The sequence below is a fragment of the Glycine max genome, chromosome 17 (genome assembly GCF_000004515.6).
Source record: "Glycine max cultivar Williams 82 chromosome 17, Glycine_max_v4.0, whole genome shotgun sequence".
NCBI classification, from domain to species: domain Eukaryota; kingdom Viridiplantae; phylum Streptophyta; class Magnoliopsida; order Fabales; family Fabaceae; genus Glycine; species Glycine max.
Window position 1 is genome coordinate 3,226,148 of NC_038253.2, and position 24,594 is coordinate 3,250,741.

At 33.0% G+C, this 24,594-nt stretch overlaps 5 protein-coding genes across 9 annotated transcripts; 3 read left to right on the forward strand and 2 right to left on the reverse strand.

The window, feature by feature from the left end:
• Positions 1–4,413, forward strand: LOC100780382 (cation/H(+) antiporter 19). Its single transcript, XM_003550535.5, has 3 exons — positions 1–566; positions 1,670–2,671; positions 2,815–4,413. Exons 1-3 carry the CDS (start codon positions 369–371, stop codon positions 4,054–4,056), a joined length of 2,442 nt encoding a protein of 813 aa, XP_003550583.1. The 5' UTR covers positions 1–368; the 3' UTR covers positions 4,057–4,413.
• Positions 4,414–10,160: 5,747 nt separating this feature from the next.
• On the forward strand, positions 10,161–12,645 carry LOC100796329 (protein FATTY ACID EXPORT 2, chloroplastic). Its single transcript, XM_003550965.5, has 3 exons — positions 10,161–10,706; positions 11,423–11,557; positions 12,347–12,645. Exons 1-3 carry the CDS (start codon positions 10,313–10,315, stop codon positions 12,484–12,486), a joined length of 669 nt encoding a protein of 222 aa, XP_003551013.1. The 5' UTR covers positions 10,161–10,312; the 3' UTR covers positions 12,487–12,645.
• A 643-nt stretch (positions 12,646–13,288) lies between these two features.
• Positions 13,289–15,508, forward strand: LOC106796595 (protein CREG1). Of its 4 annotated transcripts, none has more exons than XR_005889405.1 (5): positions 13,289–13,663; positions 13,743–14,052; positions 14,528–14,647; positions 15,029–15,107; positions 15,244–15,306. XR_005889405.1 is itself a non-coding variant. In XM_014769385.2 (3 exons), exons 1-3 carry the CDS (start codon positions 14,014–14,016, stop codon positions 15,363–15,365), a joined length of 240 nt encoding a protein of 79 aa, XP_014624871.1. In that variant the 5' UTR covers positions 13,670–14,013; the 3' UTR covers positions 15,366–15,508. The 4 variants fall into 4 exon arrangements, 1 of the variants encoding a protein (XP_014624871.1); XR_005889404.1 differs by having other exon boundaries at positions 13,299–13,663; positions 14,519–14,647; XR_001385612.3 differs by having other exon boundaries at positions 13,290–13,663; positions 13,743–14,647.
• A 1,134-nt stretch (positions 15,509–16,642) lies between these two features.
• On the reverse strand, positions 16,643–19,368 carry LOC100306655 (CCT and tify domains-containing protein). Of its 2 annotated transcripts, none has more exons than NM_001251318.2 (5): positions 18,969–19,306; positions 17,878–17,989; positions 17,591–17,759; positions 17,378–17,435; positions 16,643–17,069 (listed from the first exon to the last, which is right to left on the reverse strand). In NM_001251318.2, the coding sequence occupies exons 1-5, from the start codon at positions 19,106–19,108 to the stop codon at positions 16,955–16,957; spliced, it is 594 nt and encodes a 197-aa protein (NP_001238247.2). In that variant the 5' UTR covers positions 19,109–19,306; the 3' UTR covers positions 16,643–16,954. The 2 variants fall into 2 exon arrangements, with proteins under 2 accessions (NP_001238247.2, XP_040866797.1); XM_041010863.1 differs by having other exon boundaries at positions 16,655–17,069; positions 18,996–19,368.
• A 1,252-nt stretch (positions 19,369–20,620) lies between these two features.
• On the reverse strand, positions 20,621–21,100 carry LOC100781454 (receptor-like protein kinase). Its single transcript, XM_006601342.1, has one exon. It carries the CDS (start codon positions 21,098–21,100, stop codon positions 20,621–20,623), a length of 480 nt encoding a protein of 159 aa, XP_006601405.1.
• Positions 21,101–24,594: the final 3,494 nt, after the last annotated feature.

A 24,594-nucleotide genomic window follows, 5' to 3' on the forward strand; every position in this document is an offset into this window, starting at 1 on the left:
GTCAACTAAGAATTGTTAAAAAATCTAGGAATGGAAGGCTATCTAACAAATTAACTAAGTTGTTATAGTATTGAAAGAAGTTTTTCTCCTATAAAAAAGTGAAAGTGTGATCTCACCACAAATAAGTGCGCCTATGTAGTGGTAATTAGTTATAGAAAGTTACAGAGGCGTGCTATATATAGAACATAACAGGATAGAAGTGGAGGATCTATCCCTTTCGTCGAACAACACATAGGCACGCACGCGCTCACATCACTTCTTCTTCACTTTGATGAGTTTCTGAAAACTGAAAATCAAACCAAACCAACATTGTTTTTAAAATCAAGTTATTGTTTGGTATCGTGTGAGAGAAACGCACGCACGCACGCATGATGGCGACGAGTAACAACGCGTCATGCCCAGCACCCATGAAGGCAACGTCGAATGGGGCGTTCCAACATGAGAACCCGCTCGATTATGCGCTTCCTCTGTTAATCCTCCAGATTTGTTTGGTCGTCTTTTTTACTAGATTTATTGCATTCCTCTGCAGACCCCTCAGACAACCCCGAGTCATTGCTGAGATCATTGTAAGTTCTTTTCCCTTTTCTCATTATTTATTTATTTATCATTCTTTATAGCTTTTTCATCATTAGCAAATGAGTTGCCCTTTCCAGCAATGGTTGCTGATGTATTTTTGCACTCATCATTCTTTTTAATGCTGGGTCTGAGAACACCCACGGCTGTTTCCATCTTAGAGACTAATCTTCGATTACGTGATTTGTATTGATCCAAATTTTTTGTACACAGGATAATAAGAATTAATTACTATTTTTCCCTAAATAGATTTTTTTAGCAAATGAGTCTTATTATACTATTGCGTCAACCTTTGCGTTGACACTCATCATTTTATTATTATTATTATCATCAAACTTGACTCAACCTTATTTTCTTCCCATAAATAAATTTGGGATTAACTTATTAAGATATGGAATGATAAATATGAAAATAAGGGCCTCCGCTTCGTAAGATTTGTTCTTACTAAACCAAGATAAAAAACATTAAGAATAAGAAATAGAACAATTTAATTTGATTGGTTCTCAATAAGCACAAGATGATCATCTTAGGGATCTTTATGTTATTTTAAGGAATAAATTACACCAACTCTCTATATAAACAATTATATTGCACACAATTCCATGTCTTTCTATCCTTTACAAAAATACATAGTGTAAATGTGTAATTTTTTAAAATAATTGAAGAAATTAGTATAATATATAAAGAGCATAACAATATTTTCTGAACAATTAAAGAAGTTAACGTAGAGATAAAAAAAAATAGGATATCTGAAAAAATGGTCATGAATATTAGTGTAAATAAAGAAGTGAGAGAAAATCGATAATGTGATAATTGATGTTGTGTGGTATTCGATTTCCAGTGATTGTCTATGTAAAAACCATGCATTAAGAGTGGTCAATTTCTTAATCTGTGTAACCTGAGAATTATTCTGAGTTTAGGTTGGAAGTACCTTGACCATCAAAAATAAATAAATAGTTGATATGGTGGAAAATAAATATAGAGATGGGAAGGGAAAAATGTGGTCAAAGTGGATACGAAGAAAAGTTTGGTATATATATGAATAATTGAATTGAATACAACCACTCATTGGATTTGTTGTTATTAAAAAATGCAGGGAGGAATACTACTTGGGCCATCTGCAATTGGACGAAATGAGAAGTTTCTGAACACGGTTTTCCCAAAGAAAAGCATAACGGTTCTTGACACACTAGGCAACATTGGTCTTTTGTTTTTCTTGTTTCTAGTTGGTCTTGAGCTTGACATGCGTGCGATTCGTCGTACTGGTCACAAGGCCTTAGGCATTGCCCTTTGTGGAATCACTGTGCCTTTTGTTCTTGGCATTGGCACTTCTTTTGCTCTTAGAGCCACCGTGTCCAAAGGTGCTGAGCCAGTTTCCTTTCTTGTCTTCATGGGTGTTGCACTCTCAATCACTGCCTTCCCTGTCCTTGCAAGGATCCTAGCTGAGCTCAAACTCCTCACCACTGATGTTGGTCGCATAGCAATGTCTGCTGCAGCTGTCAATGATGTTGCAGCTTGGATTCTTCTTGCACTTGCCATAGCCATTTCTGGTTCTAATGGATCCCCCTTAGTTCCTCTCTGGGTCTTGCTCTCTGGTGTTGCTTTTGTTCTCTTTGCTGTATTTGCCATTAGGCCATTGCTTGTAGCTATGGCTAACCGTTCCCCCGAGGGTGAGCCAGTGAAGGAGGTTTACATATGCATCACATTGACACTGGTTTTGGCTTGTAGCTTTGTCACTGATACTATTGGAATCCATGCCCTCTTTGGGGCTTTTGTGCTTGGTACCATTATGCCCAAAGATGGTTCCTTTTCTGGGGTGTTGATTGAGAAGATAGAAGACTTGGTGTCTGGCCTTTTCCTGCCACTGTTTTTTGTGTCTAGTGGCTTGAAGACTAATGTGGCAAGTATTAGTGGAGGACTTTCTTGGGCAATGTTGGTGCTTGTTATATTCAATGCTTGCTTTGGGAAGATTGTTGGCACAATCGTTGTGTCGTTAATCTGCAAGGTGCCTTCTCATGAAGCCGTGGCACTTGGATTTCTTATGAACACAAAGGGCTTGGTAGAACTCATCGTTCTCAACATAGGGAAGGACCGTAAGGTATATATAATATATCCATTCATCATAACAAACACTGATTTTCCTTGGCTCACACACACATGTCTTTTAATTGTTGACATAATTTATAAAAGACTTGTACTTCATTGTTATATTTGATTGTGAATCTTCTTCTTGCAATGCAGGTGTTGAATGACCAAGCATTTGCCATTTGTGTTCTCATGGCATTGTTTACCACCTTCATCACCACCCCAATAGTAATGGCTGTTTATAAACCAGCTCGCAGAGGAGCACCTTACAAACACAAAACAATTCAGCGCAGAGATCCTGACACTGAGCTTCGAATGCTAATTTGCTTCCACACCTCCCGCAACATCCCCACGTTAATCAATCTCATAGAGTCTTCCCGCGGAATTCGAAAGAGAGGAAAGCTTTGCATATATGCAATGCACCTGGTGGAACTCTCAGAGCGATCTTCAGCAATCACAATGGTTCACAAGGCACGTAGGAATGGCATGCCCTTTTGGAACAAGAAACAGGATGACAAAGATCAAATGATCATTGCTTTTCAGGCTTATGAGAAACTAAGCAGTGTCAATGTGCGCCCCATGACAGCCATCTCTGCTCTCAATAGCATCCATGAGGATATTTGTACTAGTGCCCACCGAAAATGTGCAGCCATGATTATCCTTCCATTCCACAAACATCAACGTGTGGATGGATCAATGGAGTCACTAGGACATTCATTCCATGTGATGAATCAGCTTGTGCTAAGCCATGCTCCTTGCTCAGTGGGTATTTTGGTTGATCGAGGTTTTGGAGGGACAAGCCAAGTCCCAGCTAGTGATGTGTCTTATAAGGTTGTTGTGCCCTTCTTTGGAGGACGTGATGATCGTGAAGCACTTTGTTATGGTATGAGAATGGCTGAGCACCCGGGGATTTTGCTCAATGTGGTTAAGTTTATGCCTCCACCTGGGACATCATTGGCCTTTGGTGCTAAATTGGTTGGGGTGTCATCAAACAAGGACAAGAAAGCATTCGAAGTGGTTGGTGGCAATTATTATGATGATAAACAACAAGATGATCAATTGTGGAGTGAGTTTTTAAGTGCATGCAACAACAACAACCAAGAGTCAATGAAGCATGAGCAAAAACTGGTGGCAAGCAAAGGTGATATTGAAGCAGCATTAAAGGAAATGAATAGGAGCAATCTAATATTGGTTGGTAGAATGCCATCAGTAGCACCTTTGATTAGCAGAAGTGATTGTCCAGAACTTGGACCTGTTGGAAGCTACATGGCTTCTTCAGATTTCTCCAATGTTACATCAGTTATGGTAATTCAGCAATATAATCCTTCAACTGACATTCATCCACTAGTTATGGAGGAATCTGATTACCCAGATATGCCAGACACACCAACGAGTTAATGTTGCTTTAAAGCTGGAGGAGTTGTCTATTGGTTATAACTTACAAATGAGTTGGATGCTCATCAGAATTTAGTCCTTGTGCGAAAAAATTATAGGCACAAATTATATCCTTTTAGATGAATGATTTTTGGATGTTTTATGTTAGCAAGACTAGCAGAAACATTTATAAGAGTATTTGACAAGGGGGAAAAATCGTACATGGTATCATAATTCTTGAAAGATAGGACTCTTGGTGATTATTCATGATTCATGGTATCATAATTCTTGTGAATAAACAAAACTTATTTATTTAACTATAAATATTTTTGAGAATGTATATGCATATTTTGGGAATGAAAATATTTTATGTTTGATTTTTTTTTTTTGGGAAAAAAATGTAAATTATATTAAATCCAAAATGATACAATAATAAACGGGGCATACCCCGCAGTTAAAGAAAATCAAGGTGCGCGAAACTTAATCTTGCTAATAACCTCTATGACAGGTGCGCTTGTAGACATATATCAAGATGTTTGATTTTAATAGAATCTTTGTAGATATATTATTTTTTCAGAAATACTTTTTTTAGCGAAATAAATTTATTATATACACTTCTTTACTTATATTGCCAAAAAAAATCATGGATGCTAATATATTCGTTGGTAGAATCAGACTACCCAGATATGCCAGTCAGACAAGCCAAGGAGTTGATGCGGATTAAAGATGGACTTGTGGATTGGTTATTGGTCATAACTTACAAACGAGCTGGATGCTCACAATTGACCACTTTTGCAGAAAAATTATAGCCACAGATTTCATACAAGTGCATATTCTTTTAGATGAATGATACTTTTTACGGTAGCAAGAGTAGCAGAATCATTTTGGAGTCTTTGGTTGGAGAAATTCTTTTCATACAATTTGTGAATCATGGTTCGTGAAAATTTCAGAGTTTTGAAAATCATGAATCATGGATAACATAATTGTTTTGAATGATTAAAATCTATTTAGTTTGTTACAAATATTTTTCAGAATGTTTATATATGTCGTTTTGGGGAATAATTTGATAGTTGGTTTTTTTTCTTTCTGAATTTGATGTTTGATATTAATAAAACTTTTTCATATATGTATCTTTTGAGTTATTAGATATTTCTTTACTTAAATCTTATCATAAAATAAGTTTTAAATATATTTTTAGTTTCGATAAAACGAGCGCATTTTAATTTTGGTCTTTTTGAATTATTTTTTTTTAATATTTTAAAATTTAAAATCACTATTTTTTTTTGTTCTTGTAAAATGAATGAATTTTAAATTGGTCTTTCTAAAATATTTTTCTTAGATTTTCTTCCATTCAAAGTCTAAACTTATTATTTTATTTTCATCCAGTCAAAACTTTGCTTCATTTTAAGCTAGAAAACCATAATTCTTTTTAAGATTTTAAAAATAAAATTTAAAAACGTCACATGTTAATATGGTACCATAAATACGAGTGGATGCCGCTTGAAATGGTCATTTTACATTTTATTAAACACAACAAATAATTAAAAAAAATTAGTGGTGACATACTAACAATTTAAAATAATTTTACATCGTTATCCAATTACAAATCATTATTGGTAGGAATTTTAAGATAATTTTGTAAATATCAACAAACTTATGAGTTGTGATTCGATGAAATTGTAAAATTAATTTACATGATTAGTGCATATTATTTTATTTTATTTTTACAAAGACCAAAATCAAAACTAACTCATTTATAGGAATTAAAAACACATTTAAATCTATAAAAATATTAATTATATCTTTGGTTCTTAAAATGATAGTTAATTCAAAAATTTTAAGGAAATAAATTTATTATAAATATAAATAAAATTTTATTTATATATAATATGTTTACACTAGACAACATTTTAAACATTTTAATTGAAATGACAATCATTAAATTTACTTTTATATGATTATTTTAGAGTAAATAACTATTTTAATCCTTAAAGTGTAAATCTCTAATAAATTAATCTCTAAAAAATAAAAATTTTGAATTTAATTTCAAAATGTGAAAAAATGACGACAAATTAATCATGTTATAAGTCTCATTCATTAACCTTAACATTTGTGCCTATATAACACCTCTAATTCTGATGTATTGCCAATGAAATATAATGTGAGTAATACTCAACGTGATTAAAATGTCAATGAAAAGTTTTGATTTGTATTACTTAGGTAACACACAAACATGTGTCTCATTTGTTACCTTTATCCATTGATCTCTTTTGTCATTTTCTTTTTCAACCTTTTGTGAGTGACACTTAGAATGTCTAATGATCTCCATAGCCAGTATAACAAATCATTTTTATTGCATTATTTGAAGATAAAGTCCAACCCTTCATGTTCTACACTACTTAGTAATATAAATCAACAAATAAACTTCTGCCCATTTATTTGAGTTACGAATTTGCAACTCATTATGTAATAACATTTTATAATAATTTCATTCTTGTGTTACAAATTTTTTTGAGTTATATCATCCCTAAACCAACGGTTACATTACCATTTCATTCAATGTTACTAATTTCTTACATCATCCCTAAACTAGCCACAACATGAAATAAAATATCAACATATAAAATAATGAAAAAATTGAGTATTTTATGATCTTCACTTCATTGTGCAAAACATCAATCTTCATCCCGAGCTCTTCCATCCACGTAACAGAAAACATAGCAACTCCAAACAAAGTTCAGGACAAAAATTGAAACAATATTTGACAATGGACAAGTATAGAACAAATTTATAAATTTCAAATGCAATTTTTTACCTTGCCATTAATTATGATGAAACTACAATTTATAAATTCATTGTACATGAATGTATCTCGAGATATTGTCAAATTATATAAGACAAAAGACTTGTTTACATCAATATAATTAAGGAACAACTTAAACCAATGACACGCAAGACAAGATCAATAACAACTTGATAAGTTTCAACCCATTTCACTCTCTCCCTAATATTAGCTCCCGACTAAGATGAATATCTCCATAACTTCAATTCAAAATGTGTAACAACAAAATAGCCTATAAGTAGCGCCTTAACCTGATAATTGTATAAAGGTATGTAAGACACATAAATTAAACTACAAACACAATGTCTATATTTAAAAGAAAAAAAATAAAGATACTAAATAATACGTACTAACTCCAATCATGCAAGTTTCACTAACTTGTACTTTTAAATATATTTAAAAAAAACAATCACATTTAAAATTTGTGTGAAATCTCAAAGGAAATCCTAATTGGAATATTCACACAAAACTATAGTTGTTTTTCTTACATAGTTTTTCATTCAAATTGCCTTCGGTTATCCTGAGCAAGTTATAAAACTAAAGATACGAGGTTGAATCTCTTGCCTTTTTCATTGATTTGGATACAAATATATACAAGATAATGTGCATACTAGTAATTCCTATAATTATTTTAGGCCATAATTACAATGATTACAAATAAATATAAACTTATCAAGGGCTTTAAAACTAAAGGATTTGGTGTTGTTAACAACAATATTACAATTGCATAATTATCACCAAAATCACTTAAATATGCTACAATCATCCATGGGCAAATATAGTCTGTTAATTCATTGGCAAGTACACCAATTTGTCCAAGTAGTATTCTAAAATGGTAAGATCGAGTATCGTTTCCGCAAGGATTTTCTTTGTACTCGAGATAGTGTATACCCAATTTGTGTGCAATTAATGAATGAATTTAAGAAATGCGATTTGAGTCATTTTGTTTGTAAATTAGATATTTATATGATTTTAGACTAAGGTTGAGCAAAGAAAACAAACACTAGGAATGGCGAAGAAATGTGAATGCAATAGTTGATTATGTTGGGGGCTTCCTACCGAAACTTCTTTTGATGTAAGATAATTAATTTGTCTCTATTTAATAGTCTAGTTATCACCTACATCTATTAAAGTATTCTAACTGTGATTCCTCACATGAGAGAGTCTAATTCCCCTAGTTCCTTTCTTGATCCTTCAAGAACTAAACTAGTTGAACTACATGACTAATAGAGATGTATAACCAGGCTAAACCACCTCACACTATCCTTAGCAATGAAGCATTTTAGATGTTCTTTCCAGTTCTAAGGATTAACCACATTTTCCAATGCCTAAATCCTAACATAGCATATAAATGGGTGATCAAACCAAATACATGGAAATAAGCACATAAAGAGACAATGAAACTAGTAATAATATTAAATAGATAGTGAGCGTCATTACATCAAGAAAGTTTGGTGGAAAGCTCTCAGACAATGAGTTGTTTAGCCCTTCGTAGTCATGAAAGGCTTAACTATATAAAAAGAGTGTAAGATATGAAGGGACAAAGAATGAAGATGAATTAGTGGAAGAGGAGTGGCTCCCAATGACTGTCTTCTTCTTATTCCTCAAGCTCTAAGGCTTTGTCCTGTCTCCATACGAACATCCCCTTTTTCTTCTCTTTTTTTCACTTAAAAATTCATTTTGCGTTGAGCGTGTCTACGCGTTAAGCGCGCAACATGCGCTAAGCACCCCTTCGCATGACTTCAGATTCTCCAAGTTGCTTCTTTGCGCTAAACGGAGACCTTTCCGCTAAGCGACAACAGCTCGCTAAGCGAACCTGGGGCGCTAAGCGCGAATCCTCATGCTTCAACTTCTCTTCTTATCCCTTGTTCATGTTTCTACAGAATAAAAACTATCGAAACAGTATAAACTAGCAGTTTAAGGCATCTACTACACAAAAATCCTGAGGATGCCAAAATTTCAATGATTCACACAAAAAGAAGTAATAAAATAGAAGAATATTGCTAATTCTTATATGTTTTAATTACATAATCTACTTATGCACATCAGTTATCATAGTCCAATTAAGTGTAATTATAAAAAACTATTAATATTTTCCCCAAATACAATTAAGTCAAACTTCTTGCATCATTTTTTGACACAAAAAGAAAAACTATCTATGCATTATGAAAGGGATACTACATGACAGACTAAGGAATCAAATCATGTATATCATGCATTCTACATATAATTTTACATTGATTTTTCATTATGCATATCAAATAATAATAAAACAAAGAAAAAGGTTAGAAAACATTACATAAATGAATTCTTCTAGTATGTTATTGTCCTTCATCTTTACTTGGTTAATTTCTTCAAGTCCCCAGGAAGTGACAACAAACTCTCTCTATACATAACACATTTTGGTACATCATATATGCTACACCCTTCATTTTTGTGACGTTGAAGAAGTTTTCCTTTGTCATTAAGTCTCATTGGTATTTCACAACTATCACATACCAAAATTTCACTATTTTTGGTTAAGCATATTGGGAAAAGTGAAGAAGAACAATTAGTATAGCAACTAATAATTTAGTCCAAGATGGTTGCACTTTTTACTCTTTCATCATCCAAACTTTAGTCCCATGAGTCACGTAAGCCGACAAACAGATACGCAAACATCTTTTCCATCACATCAAATGAAATAATCATGTAAAGAAATCCTTTGCAAGAACCCACAACATATACCTTATCTGTGATAGGGAAGGGGTGATAGATTTGGAAAGTTAAAGATTAATTTTGCATAATCATCATAAGAAGTAGATGGATGGGTACAATAGCTAGGTCAAAATGCAATTTAGCAAATTTAGGATCATAAATAAGAAAAAACCAAGACTTACACATATTTGAAACGCAATAGAGATTTTTTCTGACAATTTCAACAAAATTTCTTCTATCAACTAATCAAGAAAGGTTTGAGAGAGGTTTATCATCATCTTCGTTATCTTCGCCAAGAATGAGGAATAGAGGGAGTATTGTTCGAACAAAAATTTAAAATAGGAAGAAAAATTAAGGGAACAAAAGATTAAAATTATTGATAAAGGAAACTTTTTTTACAAAATAAACGGGATATTTGTACATACATTATTTAATCTTCTTTTATTCATTAATTAAATTTTTAAGTAACCAATAAAATGTAATTACTTGTTTGAATTGTTTTGTTTTGTATTTTTTAATGAATATTTTTGAATCTTCTTATTAATCCTCTTAGATGATAGAAAGAGTTAGAAACAAAAGTATGATTGGAAAACTCAAAATAACTAGTTGTTTATTATGATGTACTCCGTAGTAATTTTTTGATCATTAACCAACCGTCAAGTTATTATTAATTACTAATTAAGAAAGTGTGAGAGAATGAATTGTTGAAAGAAATCGAAAGAAGGGAGGAGAAGGGTGTCAATGGCAGAGTGTTTGGGTGTTTCAGTTTCAACTCTTGGCTCATTCTCTCTTAGTAGGCCCACAATCTTTTATCGATCTCCCATTAATATCTCTCTCTTTGCCTCTCAATCTCATTTCCCTGCTGCTGCATTTGGTTATTTGACACCTTCCAACCCACACCTGTACGCCGCTGTCTCCTCCGACTCCAAGGCCGCTACTTCGCTAGACCTAACTCAACCCGATCTCGATAATAGCGGCGGCGGTGCTAACGGAAACGCTAACGGCGGCGGCGGTGGTGGAGGAGGCGGAGGAGGTGATGATAGCAAGGGCGAGGAAGGATCGGACGGTGACAAGAGGAAAATGGCTCTGTTGATGTCTCAGAAATTCACTCTAGCTTATGCTGCACTCGTCGGAGGTACCTCTCTCTCTCTCTCTCTCTCTCTCTCACTCACTTAAGTACTGTTACAAGATTAATTGTTACTAAACCCTTGATTCTGATTCTCTTTCCTAACTATTTCAATTCAACTAAAAGCATTTTGGATGTATAGAATTTCCTCGACAATGTGTTTGATTCGTTGGAATTTCAGATGTTAATTAGGTTACTTTAATCTCTATTATTTGAGTTACATCTTTTGCTGCAATTTTTCACGAATTGTAGGGTAAGGAAGCGCGCTTCAAAATTAGTAGCAATGTCGTGTCTGACATGCGAATGTGTCTGAAACTATAATTTTTTTGGACTTCTATACCAATACCGATGATAATATTAGTAATTAGTAATAGTTAGATAAATTGTATAACATTATATTATGCTTACTAGGACATTTTCTTTTGTATAATGTGCTCATGCTTAATTTTATACCTTGTAATTTGGGTCTTAGTTGTGTCGTGCCTTATGATTTTTAGAATTTACTGTATTCTCGTGTATCCTGTGTGGCCATGTCATATTAGTGCTTTCTAGTTATAGGGTCCTGCACAAGGTAGAAAGTGATTTTTAGAGTATTGGTCACGTATTTAGGTTGTTTACAGTATAATATGTCCAATGGATTGGTCTATGATTTTTCATTGTCTTCTTTATTTTTTTGCCTTCCCTTGTGACCTCTGCATAACGATCTTTTTTATGGTTTTTGGCAGTGGGTGGTGTAATGGGTTATCTAAAGAGTGGCAGCAACAAGTCACTTTTGGCTGGGGGTTTGTCTGCATCACTGCTGTATTTTGTTTATACTGAGCTACCAGGAAGGCCTGTTTTTGCTTCATCTGTTGGCCTTGGTAAGTGAATAGTTTGTCAGCATATCTGACTGACTTATTGGTTAAACGTAAAAGCCCATCTTAGGAAACTGCTTCTCATCTGATAATAGAAAGGATGCATTTCTTTTTGTGCTTTATTTTCATAATGCCATAGAAAATTCTTTGAGATGGATACATTCCTTTCTGTGCTTTATTTTTACAATCCTAAGGAATTTTCTCTGTATAAAAAAAGGTAATTTCTTTAAGAAGAATGCATTAGTACTTATGAAAATAATTATTGTGTATATATTCTTGAACTTCCACAAAGTAAGACCATAAGAGAGTAGATTAGTAAAAGTCACCACTTTCGATTCTCAAGAGTGAGGACCCAAATTTAATATATAAGGCTTTATTGTTTGGTTATCCCAGAATTCTGAACTCTCTCTTAAGATTAAAATCTAAATTAATTTCTTATTCAAGCATATAAGATTTTATAGAACCTACCAAAAAACAAAACGAAAATAGTGTTGTAAGTTGTTCAACTGATCATGGAAGAGACCAGGATGTACTCTTGCATAATTATAGTCAGAAATTGTGGTTTGCATTTCAGGATTTATGCTTTAAAGTTGATTATCACCTAATCAATGTTTGATAAGCCTGACAATTTTAGAACTCTAGTTCAGAGTTCTTTAGGTTTGAGTACCTGAGTTTGTTTTTGAAATAGATATACATTTATGAGTTTCCAGTGTTGAGCTTATTAGTTAAGTTTATGCACTATCCTCTGCTCTCACGTCTGATATTGTTTTCGTTTGCTTTACTCCCCACATATAGGCATATCTGCTGCACTTCTTGGGGTGATGGGTTCTCGTTTCAAGAAATCCGGGAAGGTCTTTCCAGCAGGTGTTGTGTCACTTGTGTCCCTCATAATGACTGGTGGTTACTTGCATGGAATTATGCGTAGTGCGCACTAAGTAACGAAGGTGGATTGTAGGATAGTATATTGTAAACTTCGCTGAATGCAATCTCTTCCTGCTGTTGTGAAGCTTGTGTTTTTGTCCTGTAGACCCTTGATGCTTATGTTGATCATACATGTGGACTTTTGTTGTTAAATAAGGACATCGGAGTTTGAAGTTGGTTTGGCCACTGTTTACAGGCATGATTGTTATGCAATGTTCTGCGCAAGTCGTATTTGAGGAGTTGCAATTGTTTTTAATTTTTCAGTATGCAGGGAAAGAGTGAGAGAGAAATATAACTGAAACCCGGACCCATAATATTTAAATTGGTGGAACCCCGATGCTTTTTATTTATTTATTTTACTTTTTGGTTTATTTCTCTCTCACTGCATTTGCAAAGCTTAATGTTGTTAAATATGAAATGGGTAAAACTTTATGCCAAGATAACACTAGTATTTGAATACGGAATCTTTATTGCAAAATTACGAAAGATCTGGAGACCGGTTCTTCGTATTATGTTTTATTATGTTTTAACTAAAGAACTAACTGGGCTACGAGCTGTGACATGATTGTTTCAGACTTCCAGTCCGAGAGGAATGGAGAAAGATGTTATTTAAGACGAAATAAGGGGCTGCTATTCACACACCCCTTAGAATTTTTTTGAAAATTTGTTTTACAGTATGATTGATTACGCAATGAATATTGGTTAATAATTTATTTTGAAAAAATAAAAAATTCAATCTTTTATTAGAATAGATATTATTCAAGAGTATTTTAACAGTTTACTATTATTATTCAACGAGAATGTTTTAAAGATTTTTTCTTAGCTTTTTATATTCATTAATTTCATTTTTATTTTTGAGTTAAAAATATTTATTTATTATAAATTTTAGGTTACATTACTTGTTTAGAAATAATACTAAGAAAATGAAAGAGGTAAATGTTAAAAAAAAGAAATATAATGATATTCTCGTTGAATTTTTTATTAAAAAAAAATCATACATAGTGAGGATTTATTTATTCGCCTGGAACTAGGTGGAGTGTGTTGGGATAGATTCTTAATCCAATCTAAGCCTGAGAGGCTGAAGGATAGTAGACAGAGTAAAAAAGAAAAAGATGTTCTTGTTATTGATGTCGATCCCAAAAAAACCTGACCCAGATGATGCTCCTGCCTCAATTTCTGGGGAGTCTTAAAGTACACACATTCTCTCTCTCAACTCAACTCCTTTTATTTTCTTAATTGGAATAACACTTCAGAATTCATTTCTTTGCAGTACTATCTCAGCTGATTTGGGTGGAGCTCCCTTTCTTCACTATCCTTCTTTTTCATTTTTTCTGCTCTAAATTTCTATTCCGTATTTCTTTTGTGCTACCTTCTACATTATTGACCATTGGATTTGTTAATCTCAAATACTTACAAGTTATTGTTATGGAAAATTATCTTTATGCAGGAATGTGGTTTCATTTAGTGATGGACTACCTAATGATAAAGCTTCATTCACAGTCAGTGAATTCCCTCTTGGGACCTGTGGCAGGAGAGACCCAATGAACCCTACTTGTTCCAAAATTTCTCTAACCGCAAAGGTGTGTGAATAATTGAATTATATCCGATATGATCATGTTGGGAAAGACAGGTTGAAACCTGCTTTTACAGCGTGTTTGGTTCCATGTTTCAGATGTTATTTTCAAAATCTAATAGTTTTAGCTTCCACATCCCAAACGTGATTTCTCCATTCTCAACGAGTTTCCAAACACACGAACATACGGCACTCTAAGAATGATCTAATTGGGGAATAGTGATGAATTGTGTCTGGACAGTCCACACAAGGACTATGTGTGTATGCTAGTATTAATTGGAATACGTCAATTCTAGTTATAACAATATCCACTCCTTAATTAGTTCATAAGATTGCTCCTAATTGATTCTATCAAATATACATGATATGCTTCCATAAGTTGATGCTGATATCGTCACAAAAGTTGGAATGCGATTCAATTGTTATGGAATTAAGTCTGTTGTATATTGATTTGTTAATTTCAACTTGTTAAGGTCCTGCAGAAACTTCTAATCTTTTCAACACTTACCTTCAAGAACATATGATATGATGTATGGGTACTCCTAGATGGTTGGTGTAGGCATACTGGTCACATATCCAGTCCCGGTACTTATTGGACACGAGTATGTATTCAGTACTCATTACTAACTTACAAATCAGTCCATGAAATCACCAAGTTTTGTTACAGTGGTTCTACTAAATGAAACGCACTACTACTTTGCTACCTTCAAACATTGTGCCTTTAAATATTTTTTCATACTTGAGTTAGAAGATTATGAAAACTTATCTTATGATTTAATTACTTTAGATTTTTATATTTCTATACCCACTGTACTTGTACACTAGTTTATGTAAATTTTTGCATACCTGTACTTGTATCCATACTGGCATACATGTTCTTACCAATATTCATGTAACTCTGGAAAATCATAAAAGAAACCATTTCTGGGCTTTCTCTAATATTAAGCAGGTCTTAGGAATTTGATAATCTTTCTGTGTTTCAGCTGAAATTGGTTGATGAAAAGTCAAAGGAAGCCAAAATTGCTAGAAATGCCTTGTTTTCCAAGCATCCAGAGATGAAGGGTAATTGCCTGATAACCAATGAATTAGAAGCATTCATTCTTTCTTTTGTTATGTGACTGCTGCTAAATTTCAATGCTACACATAATGGTTGAAAAAAATTGATTCAGACCTTTTTGTTTTTAATATTGTTTGACAGACTGGCCTGAGGATCACCACTTTCAAGTCTTCAAATTAGAAATTGAAAATATATTTCTAATTAATTGGTTTGGTGGTCCAAAACCACTCACAGTGGAACAGTACTTACATCCCAAAATGTGAGTCATTGGTTTGGTGGTCCAAACCCCTTCACTAACATTATAGCTAAGTTCCGACAAAAAAAAAAATTATAGCTAAGCAGGAGATTGTTATTTTGGTCATTGTTGTAACTCATTTTTATATCTAGAGAAGGGTATCGTATTCTTAAATATCCCCTATAAAGTGGTCTATTGATATTTTGGCCATGGAAGTTGGAAGATGCTTTGTATAATATCTCATTATATCTTGAGAAGGCTATGTCGTATTCGTATCCTCAAAAATCCATTATTTTAGACGCTCGCTTCCATCATGAATTCACGTTCCACTATTATAGCCGGGACTTTTATTTTGGTGTCATAATATATAATATATAATATATACTGTTCATATGATGAACCAACCGACAAATAGTGGTGTGTAAGATTTTCTTGTTAGGGTGGATGAGTAGTTAAGATTTTCCTGATATGGGTGGGATGAATGGTTCAGCAAATTTGGTTTACTAAAATCAGTCTCATTTGAAGTATAAATTTAATTTATAGATTAAATTGTACTTTTAGAAGAAAAAAACTTAATATTTATTTATTATTTAATTTGATGATTCGACTATTAAAACATAGGAGTAATTAAATTTTTTATTTTTTAAACTTTTTTAAAATTCAAATTTTAGTCCGACAAGGTTAAGACTTCTTAATTTTTTTCATTACGATTTTAAATCCTTAAACTTTTGTTCTAAATAGTCAAAAAATTTAAACTTTCAAAAGTTTTAATTTTTAATTCTCAAACAACAATTTAAATTCATTATTTTTATTTATTTAATGAGATTTAATGGACTAAAAACAAAAAATTTCAAAAATTTAAAAACTAAAAATTTTAATGAAAAAAAAGTAAACAACATAGACCAATCAAATTATTATTTAAGAATTAAAAATCAAATTTCAAAAAAATTAAAAAAATCTTGACTAATCAAACTTTTATTTAAAGACTAAAAACAAAATTTCAATAAAGTTTAGAGATTAAAATTTTAATTAATCTTGAGCTAGATTTTTTAAGTGTGAAAGGAAAATTATATCTCGTGGCCGCTGTGCTGTAATGTTTAATTTATGCATGCTTTAATAATAAATCAGTATTATCATTCTGAAACACGCTATTTTCTTTTTAAGAAAATCATGTAAATACTAAATTTATACATATGTTGATAAAAATTCACATGAAAAATGACAGTTTTTTTCTAATACATATAATTTTCTTGAAATGTCTTATCCATGTTATAAAAAAAAAAAAAATTCAAATTGCACATGGTAGAACAGCCAAAATACGAAGCAACTTTGATGTTACAACACAATCGATAATCAATTTGTCCAAATACATTAAGGTCTACGAATAACATTTAAAAGGGGCAGGTTTTCTGAGCATAATGAATATTTTCTACGCATTATAATCCAAAATAACCCAACTTTCATGTCATAGTTGACACATTCAAGTTCACTAATTAGGCATAAAATATGGTCTCGAGAGCAATAACATAGTTATATTAGTTTCTTTGGTTCTACATGCATGCAAATGCTATTCCAGAAAGTACCACTTCACATAGAGCAGAACCAACACTAGTTGCCTTAAAGAAAGTTCAAGTTCAAGGAACCAAAATCTGGCGTGTCGTCAGGAGAAAAGTTGTTGTCTATGTTGTGAATCACTTTTTTTGTTAAGGCATAAGGGGATCTGTTAGCCAACCTTTATTCAAAAACAAAAACAAAAACAAAGTCAATAACATAATCAACATATTTGACATCAAGAGAAATGTTAGCAAAACACTCAATAACACGCTTTTTACTATTGGTTAATATTTGTTAGAAATCACAAAATTATGTGGGTCTGGCTCCTGATTTTATGAATTTCATTCATGATTAGAGACAGCACTAAACATTTTTTTTATCGCCAAATGTTAAGTTTGTTAGAATGTTAGTTTTGTTAGCAGAAACGGTGACTTTTTTCCTCTTCTTTGTTTAGAGACAGCACTAAACATGACAGGTTGTTAGTACCTGTTTATTCGCTTCTCAAGAAATCTTTGAAGTGATTGCCTTCGGGCTAGTGGAAATTCTGAAGAGGGAAATCAAATAAAAACCAAAAAAGACTTGAACTATTAGTGCATTAAAATAAAAGAGAATTTTTTAATAGTGAACACAGAATGCCACACAAGAAAGTTGTTAGATAATCATCTAATCTAAAATCTAGTACAATAACAAAAGAGTTACCATCTTGCAGCCTGCGAATGGAACTCTTGACTGATTGTGGTGAAGGCAAATTAGTAGAGTTTCCCTGTGAAGAAGAAGGGCTTTTGGGAATGAATGAAGTCAAGGGTATCCCACTCTTCATTTCAGCAGACTTAGCAGAGACAGAAGCAATCAACATTATTTCACGCACCTGTTAGTAAATAAAATATGTGAGTTGTCTCAAAATCATAACATGTATACATTCCATCATAGGCACTAACTTTGCAATATTCATCTATCACATCATCTTTCAACAAGCTAGGAGTTACCTTTTCTGCAGGAATTCCTTCATAGATACACATTTTCCCCTTGTAGAGGATGCTAAACTGAGTTGGACTAGGAACTACTTTATTCTGTCCAGATGATGGCACTGCCACTGGCCTGAAGGGGAAAGCACACAGTATTTAATTATCCATAAGTTTGACATTGATAGAGACTGTATGTGACTTGATTTTTCAAGAATTACATTTTGCTTTCCTACATTTTCTAGATTGGTAAACAATGTATTCAATGATTGATTGTGAAGTCTCAACAACTCACTATAAGTAGGTTCTTTGGGATGTTGCTTGTGAGACCAAAATATATGTATCAAGATACTAGACTTGACAAGGTTAATTAAATAAGTGTGAAGTCAAAGGTTGAAAAACAGAATTTTTTTTGCATCTAATTCCATCTTAGGGAAGCTTATCTTCCCGGAGGCTTTATCCTTTTTGTCATTTTTTTCCCGAAGGGAAAAACAGCAACAGCTTTTATTTTTCAAGCAACAAATTCTCCCTTCTTCATTTTGTACTTTGAAATTCGGGAATGTGTATTGAAATTCCCAAAAACATGTTTCTTACTTTTATCCAAGCATAGCCTAAATCAAACTTCTCCTGTAAGATTAAATCAGCTTATGCACCAACTTTTTTAGAAGATCTCTCGTCTAACCTCTCCAAAACTTGAGGTTCATAAGTTAATTTTAATTTATAGGATAAATTTGATTCATTTTACCTCTTATTTTCTTCAAAAAAAAATATTCATTCAAAAGTTTATCCAAATTGGCCCAAAATCCATTTTCAGACATGGATGTCTTCTTTTCATGAACTAAATCCCCATAAAAAATGCCGAATCTAAGACCAAATAGGTTCCCATATCACACTAAGTATAGTCTCAACAGAAACTTGAAACCTTTAACCAAACAAGGAGTCACCCAGTTGGGTAAATGCACATCGAAAGGGGTAAAAAAGGACACAAGAAATAAGTCATCAAATAAGGAAACACAACATGGGGTTGTGGGTGAGGGAATATAATATACATAGAAATAGAGAAATAAACATAAACACGTTAAGACTTAAGACACAACAAACACACACACACACACCTTGTAGCAGAGAAATGCATCACCGACCCATCATCATTCATGTTATGGCCACGCCTTCCATCACCACTACTACCAAGAGCAGTCTCCATAACAGAAGGATAAGCCTTCCACCCTCCTGCCTCGGGGTTCACACCAGCCATGATTGGAAAGAAAAAATAAAAAAAAGCGACTTTTTTTTTTGTATTGTATGGCTCAGGAGCAAGTGGGGGGTGTGGATTTGCAAGATTTGTTGCTAATTGCACTTTTTTTTAACACTTGCGTGCAAGAGGAAGAAGAGGCTCTCATTGATTCCATAGGCTGTGCTGGTCCCACACTGCTCCAACTCCACCGTTTCCTCGTGCCCATTTTTCATAACAAGCACGAGCTTTTTATGCTTCAATTCATTTCCCACTTAATCTCCACTTTAGATACATCTATTTAAAAATTAAATTAAATACAGAGTTGTCTGTTTCTTGCACGTCATAATCCACAGGCTCAGTTAAAATCTCAATTTTGGCCTTGGAAACTTCTGTTGTAATATTTAATTTGTTGGATCAAATTAGACAAAAAAAAAGAAAGCCTTTGAACTTTCAACTATAACTTTTTTTTTTTGAAAGAATTTAGCAAAACCAAATAACATGCATAATTAACTGTTCTTTAAAAAAAAAAACTGTTCCTTAAAATTGTTTACGGTATCAAATAAAAAGTACGCATTTGAAAATGAATTTTTTTTATTTGTAAAAATTAAATATGATATTATAAAATTTACCTCACTTACATATTTTATCTTATTTAATCAATTAAACTAAATTTTTTGACAAAATAAAATTTAAAACACATTTTAAGACGACATCTGACACAGTCCAATCTAAAATAATATCTTAGTATCTATTTTTAATTCTCACGAATAAAAAATAGTTAATATAAATTACACCAATCTAAAATAATCCCTCTCCATATGTGTGTGGAACTATGCTTCCTCAGCTTAAGTTGTATAAGTATTGGAATTATGCTTTACTTTTCACATTAACAAGGTGAAACGGTTTTGCTCAACAAATTTACAGAAAGAATCCATAAGTTTTGCCAATAATGTTTCCGGTACATTTGACAAAGAGGTTGTTGATGACGATGAGAGGCCAACCAAAACTTTAAATTACTAGAGTACGATGATCTACATGAAAGCGTATGAACATTGAACAGACAGGCGGTGGCATTAGAAATTCTTGGTTGTAGTTATTTTGCAGCTGGAGTTACTTACGTGGGTTTTTTTTGGCCATAATTAATGATTATTTATTAATGACTAATGAGCCTATGACATTCTAGTTGACTCCAAGTGTAAACACTTTTTATGTGTGTGATAATTTTTCCGCTTTTGTATTTATTATTCGAATGAATAAGTATTTTGGTTCCTGACTTTGATTTCTTTTGTAAATTAGTTCCTATCTTTGCATAAATTTTGTAAAATGGTCCTTGTCGTTAAATTTAAAAGTAACACTGTTAGTGAGGTGTATTGTTAGCAATTTTAGTGTCACATAGACCATCTAACGTGACAAATTATCTCAGATTGTGACACGTAGACTGGACTTTGATGTAAAATTTGAAAAGTTGTCAAATATTTTCTTCTTCACTTGCTTCTTCTTCCTCGAATTAGGGTTTCTAAAGCTTTTCTTCTCTCAATTCCAACATGGTGCAATATAACCAATTGTACTCGGAACATAAATGGAAGAAGCATCGGAAGCAGAAGAAGATTGATCCAGAAGTTTGGCAATACCAAAGTCAACAATGTGAGGCTCCATATCAGAGTCGAGAAGTATATTGCTTGGCTTGATGTCTCGGTGCAATATGGGAGGATCACAGTCATAATGGAGATAAACCAATCCATGAGCAATTCCAACAGTTATCTTATTCCTGACATTCCACTCTAAGGTTAGTGGTGGTGTCTTTCCATGCAAAACATCGTCAAGACTTCCATTTGCCATGTAGCTGAACAAAATTATACCATAATATTTTCTCAACCAAAAGTCTTTCAATTTTACCAGATTTCGATGCCGAATTTTCCCAAGGGTTTGAATTTCTCTAGCCATGCTCAAGTTCTTACCTTTGCTCGCAGCAAATCCTATCTTCTTTGCAGCAAAAGCTTTGTCTAGACCCATCAGGACTTTATAAACAACTCCATAGGCTCCTCTGCCAATAATATACTAATTATTTAGGTTTTCTGTAGCCTCCATGACTTTGTTCAGAAGGGAAGAAGAACCCCCTTCAGCAAAGATATGGACTTCCTGATAAGCTTTTGCAACAGCCAAACAACAAATATTAAGGACCCAAGAGCTATCATCACAATTTTAACTTTACAGAGGCTTTTCTTATGTTTAGTAGATTTGTCATCACATGGTTTTATATAGGGGTGGGTAAGCGGGCCGGCCCGCCTTGCGTAAGGCCCGCTTGCATAAGCACACATTGACAACGAACTGGGCCAGTCCATCCCACATTCTTATACAAACCTAATAAATTGGTCCGTCCCGTGGGTCAAACTGGCCGGTCCACGGGCCTAGTTTTAAAAGAATTTTAATTTCAATAAAAATACAACACAATCAAATTAAGTTCAACACAAATGTAAATAAAATATTAACAATTAGTCAATTATATCAATAAAATAAATAATATCTTAACAAAAGAAAATTCAAGCAATAAATCTAAAATATGAAACTTAAACATCTCCAACAACAAATGATTCCATATTTGAAGTAGCTTGAGCCTTCTCTATCTCCACATCTTCATATTCTTTTCCTAAAACTCAAAACGATAATAAATATTAGAATCAACTTAAGTTAAGTGATTAAAAGACAACAATTATTACACATTATTTACCTTGCTCATCAAATCCTAGTAACCAAATTTTAATACATATCAAGGTTTGCACATTATCACCAAGAAGCCTAGTTTGATATTTGTTAAACACCAGTGAGCCAATACTAAATGCCAATTTGGAAGTCATAGTTGTAATTTAGATGCTCAAAATATCACAAGCCAGCAATGAAAGATTCGGATTAAGTGAGATTCTTAAGGTGTTGTAGTTGATGGAACTCTCAAACCATGGATTAAGCGGGTTTAGGGGCAACTCGCGGACCTCGCGGGTCAAACCCGCACAGTCCGCGGGTTAAGCGGGACAGGCCCAAAAACATTGCATAACCATGGACTATTTAAAAAAATCGGTCTGCTACCGGCGCGGACCGCAAACCCTGCATGCCAATCCATGGACCTGTGTCTGTTTACCTACCCCTAGTTTTATAGAGCTTCTTTCAATGCAAGCCAAGCCATCATACCTGGTACATAAGCCAGGATTGCCCAAAAATAATGACAAGGGAGACTTGAGCAACTTCATTAGCCTCTTTGGTACATGACCGTGGAAAGAATTGTATGAAATATTGACTTAAGCTAAGGAGAGGAGTTTGCCAAGAACTTCTATACTCCTATCAACTTGTTCTGAGACAGATCCAGTCTTTGCAATTTTTTCAAGTTTCCAATCTCTACAGGAATGCCACCTATCAGCCCATTTGAACTTAGATTCATACCATACATCAAATTCTACAATGCTCCAATCGATCTGGGAATTCTGCCACCAAACATATTGCCACTAAGTTGTACTTTAGAAAGCATTTTGAATTCCGACAAGAAAGCTGAGACAATTTGTCACGTTGGATAGTCTATGTGACACTAAAATTGCCAACAATGCACCTCACTAACGGCGTTATGTTTAAACTTAACGACAATGACTATTTTGCAAAACTTATGTAAAGGTAAAGACTATTTTTTACATTTCAAAAAGATAGGGACTAATTTGCAAAAGGGATCAAAAGTCAGAGACCAGAATAACTATTTACTCTTTATTATATCAAAATTATTTTTCACTTTTTAACATAATTATTTATTATTATTTCTCTTTTGTTTATCATAACTATTTAAAAATTGGGTAAAAATGAAAACATAATTAAAAAACATATTATTTAATATTTTTTGAATTTATAAATATTTTTTAAAAACTAAACAAGTAAAAAGAAACATAAAGATAACTTGTCTATTGAGAGCTCCATTGAGTTTATTTATTTTAGAAAATCGAGAGGATAAATGTTGGAAATATTTTCGTCAATGAATTATAAACATACTACACAAGTGAATTTGATATCATATTTTATTTAAAATCTTAAAACATTAAGTTTGTAGGTCTTTCACTTCATATGTCATTAAACTTGTTCCTACTCAATATAAAACTTCACCTTCACAATGCATTCCAACAAAATATTACTCCTTTAGTTTTTTTTTCTAATTCATCACGACAGTAAATTAAAAAATTAGTGAAGTTTTTCATTTATTTTACTTCAAAAATATGTATTATATCCTTTATTGTTTTTGTAATAATTTCTTATTAATTAATTAATTAATTTCACATTCATTTGTGCACTTAAAATTTCCTCTTCTATTATAACTATGTTATTTAAGAATTAACAAAATTGTAATTGTAATACATTGAAGCATTTAAAAAAGACTTAATTGAAACTTTGATAAATAAAAAGAACATTCTAAATAAATAAAAGGAGAGAATTGATAATTAAGCTTATAGATATAGAAATAGTTAGGGTGGGAGGGTAAACTTGTAGTTTCCTAAATTACAAAACATGAGTGAAAATAGTAAAAAAGGATGTGAGAGTTCACAAGCCGCTCCCATGTAACACATTAACCGGTTTTCACCATGGACCCAAAGATTCAACTCTTGGACCTTTTTTTGCTTTAATCATAAGGTGAGAGTTAAGAAGCCCCTCGGGAATTACTTTGCGCACTTATCTTTTTTCTTGTACACCCAAAAAAATTTGATCTTTTCCAAAATTACCCCTGGCAGACTTACGGATCCGTGATCCATAAACTTATGAATTTATAATCCACAGGCTTACAGATTGACAATCCATATGTACCAAAATTAACTATCACAAATTTTTTATGTAAATTTATATGTTCATTAAATATACATTAGAAATTTTAATGTTATATATAGTAACATTAATTATTTATAACATAATTGACCTGCTAGTTTAGTTGGTTAAAAATCGTGTTAATAACTTGAAAGTCACAAGTTCGAATCCTGCATTGGCAATTCATAAATCCGTATGAAAATCCGTAAGCTTGCATATTACAAATTCATAAGTTTGCCAAGGGTAATTTTGGAAAAAACAAAAAATTTGTTGGGTGTACAAGAAATAGTTGAGTGTGCAAAGTAATTCCCAAGCCCCTCCCATGTAACAACACATTATCTAGTTTTCATCATGGACCCAAAGATTCAACTCTTGGACCTTTTTGCTTTAATCATAAGGATTTAGAGTTATGGTTTTCCATATTACTCAATCCAAATTATGAAACCATAACTTTGAATCCCAAATTCGAAGGGTGAGGATGTTGTGCTGGTGACAAAAAGATGCTGAGGGAAGGGATTAGTGGCGATGACAAGAATGGGCAATGCGGTTAAGAGGAAGATGGGGAGGATGGGGAGGAAAAGAGAGTGGGCGAGAGGTGAGGGGGAGAAGGGTAAGGTGTGAACATTTTAAATTTAGGGGTGCACAAAAAAAACGTGGTGCATAAAGCAATTGCCTAATGATAA

Coding starts and splice junctions, on each gene's coding strand:
- LOC100780382 (XM_003550535.5), top strand. CDS start 369: ATGATGGCGACGAGTAACAACGCGTCATGCCCAGCACCCATGAAGGCA. Junction 567..1,669: donor GAGTCATTGCTGAGATCATT/GTAAGTTCTTTT, acceptor TAAAAAATGCAG/GGAGGAATACTACTTGGGCC. Junction 2,672..2,814: donor ACATAGGGAAGGACCGTAAG/GTATATATAATA, acceptor CTTGCAATGCAG/GTGTTGAATGACCAAGCATT.
- LOC100796329 (XM_003550965.5), top strand. CDS start 10,313: ATGGCAGAGTGTTTGGGTGTTTCAGTTTCAACTCTTGGCTCATTCTCT. Junction 10,707..11,422: donor TTATGCTGCACTCGTCGGAG/GTACCTCTCTCT, acceptor GGTTTTTGGCAG/TGGGTGGTGTAATGGGTTAT. Junction 11,558..12,346: donor TGCTTCATCTGTTGGCCTTG/GTAAGTGAATAG, acceptor CCCCACATATAG/GCATATCTGCTGCACTTCTT.
- LOC106796595 (XM_014769385.2), top strand. CDS start 14,014: ATGAACCCTACTTGTTCCAAAATTTCTCTAACCGCAAAG. Junction 14,053..15,028: donor AAATTTCTCTAACCGCAAAG/GTGTGTGAATAA, acceptor TCTGTGTTTCAG/CTGAAATTGGTTGATGAAAA. Junction 15,108..15,243: donor CAAGCATCCAGAGATGAAGG/GTAATTGCCTGA, acceptor ATTGTTTGACAG/ACTGGCCTGAGGATCACCAC.
- LOC100306655 (NM_001251318.2), bottom strand. CDS start 19,108: ATGGCTGGTGTGAACCCCGAGGCAGGAGGGTGGAAGGCTTATCCTTCT. Junction 17,436..17,590: donor CATTCGCAGGCTGCAAGATG/GTAACTCTTTTG, acceptor TTCCCTCTTCAG/AATTTCCACTAGCCCGAAGG. Junction 17,070..17,377: donor CTTGAGAAGCGAATAAACAG/GTACTAACAACC, acceptor TTTTGAATAAAG/GTTGGCTAACAGATCCCCTT.
- LOC100781454 (XM_006601342.1), bottom strand. CDS start 21,100: ATGGGTCTAGACAAAGCTTTTGCTGCAAAGAAGATAGGATTTGCTGCG.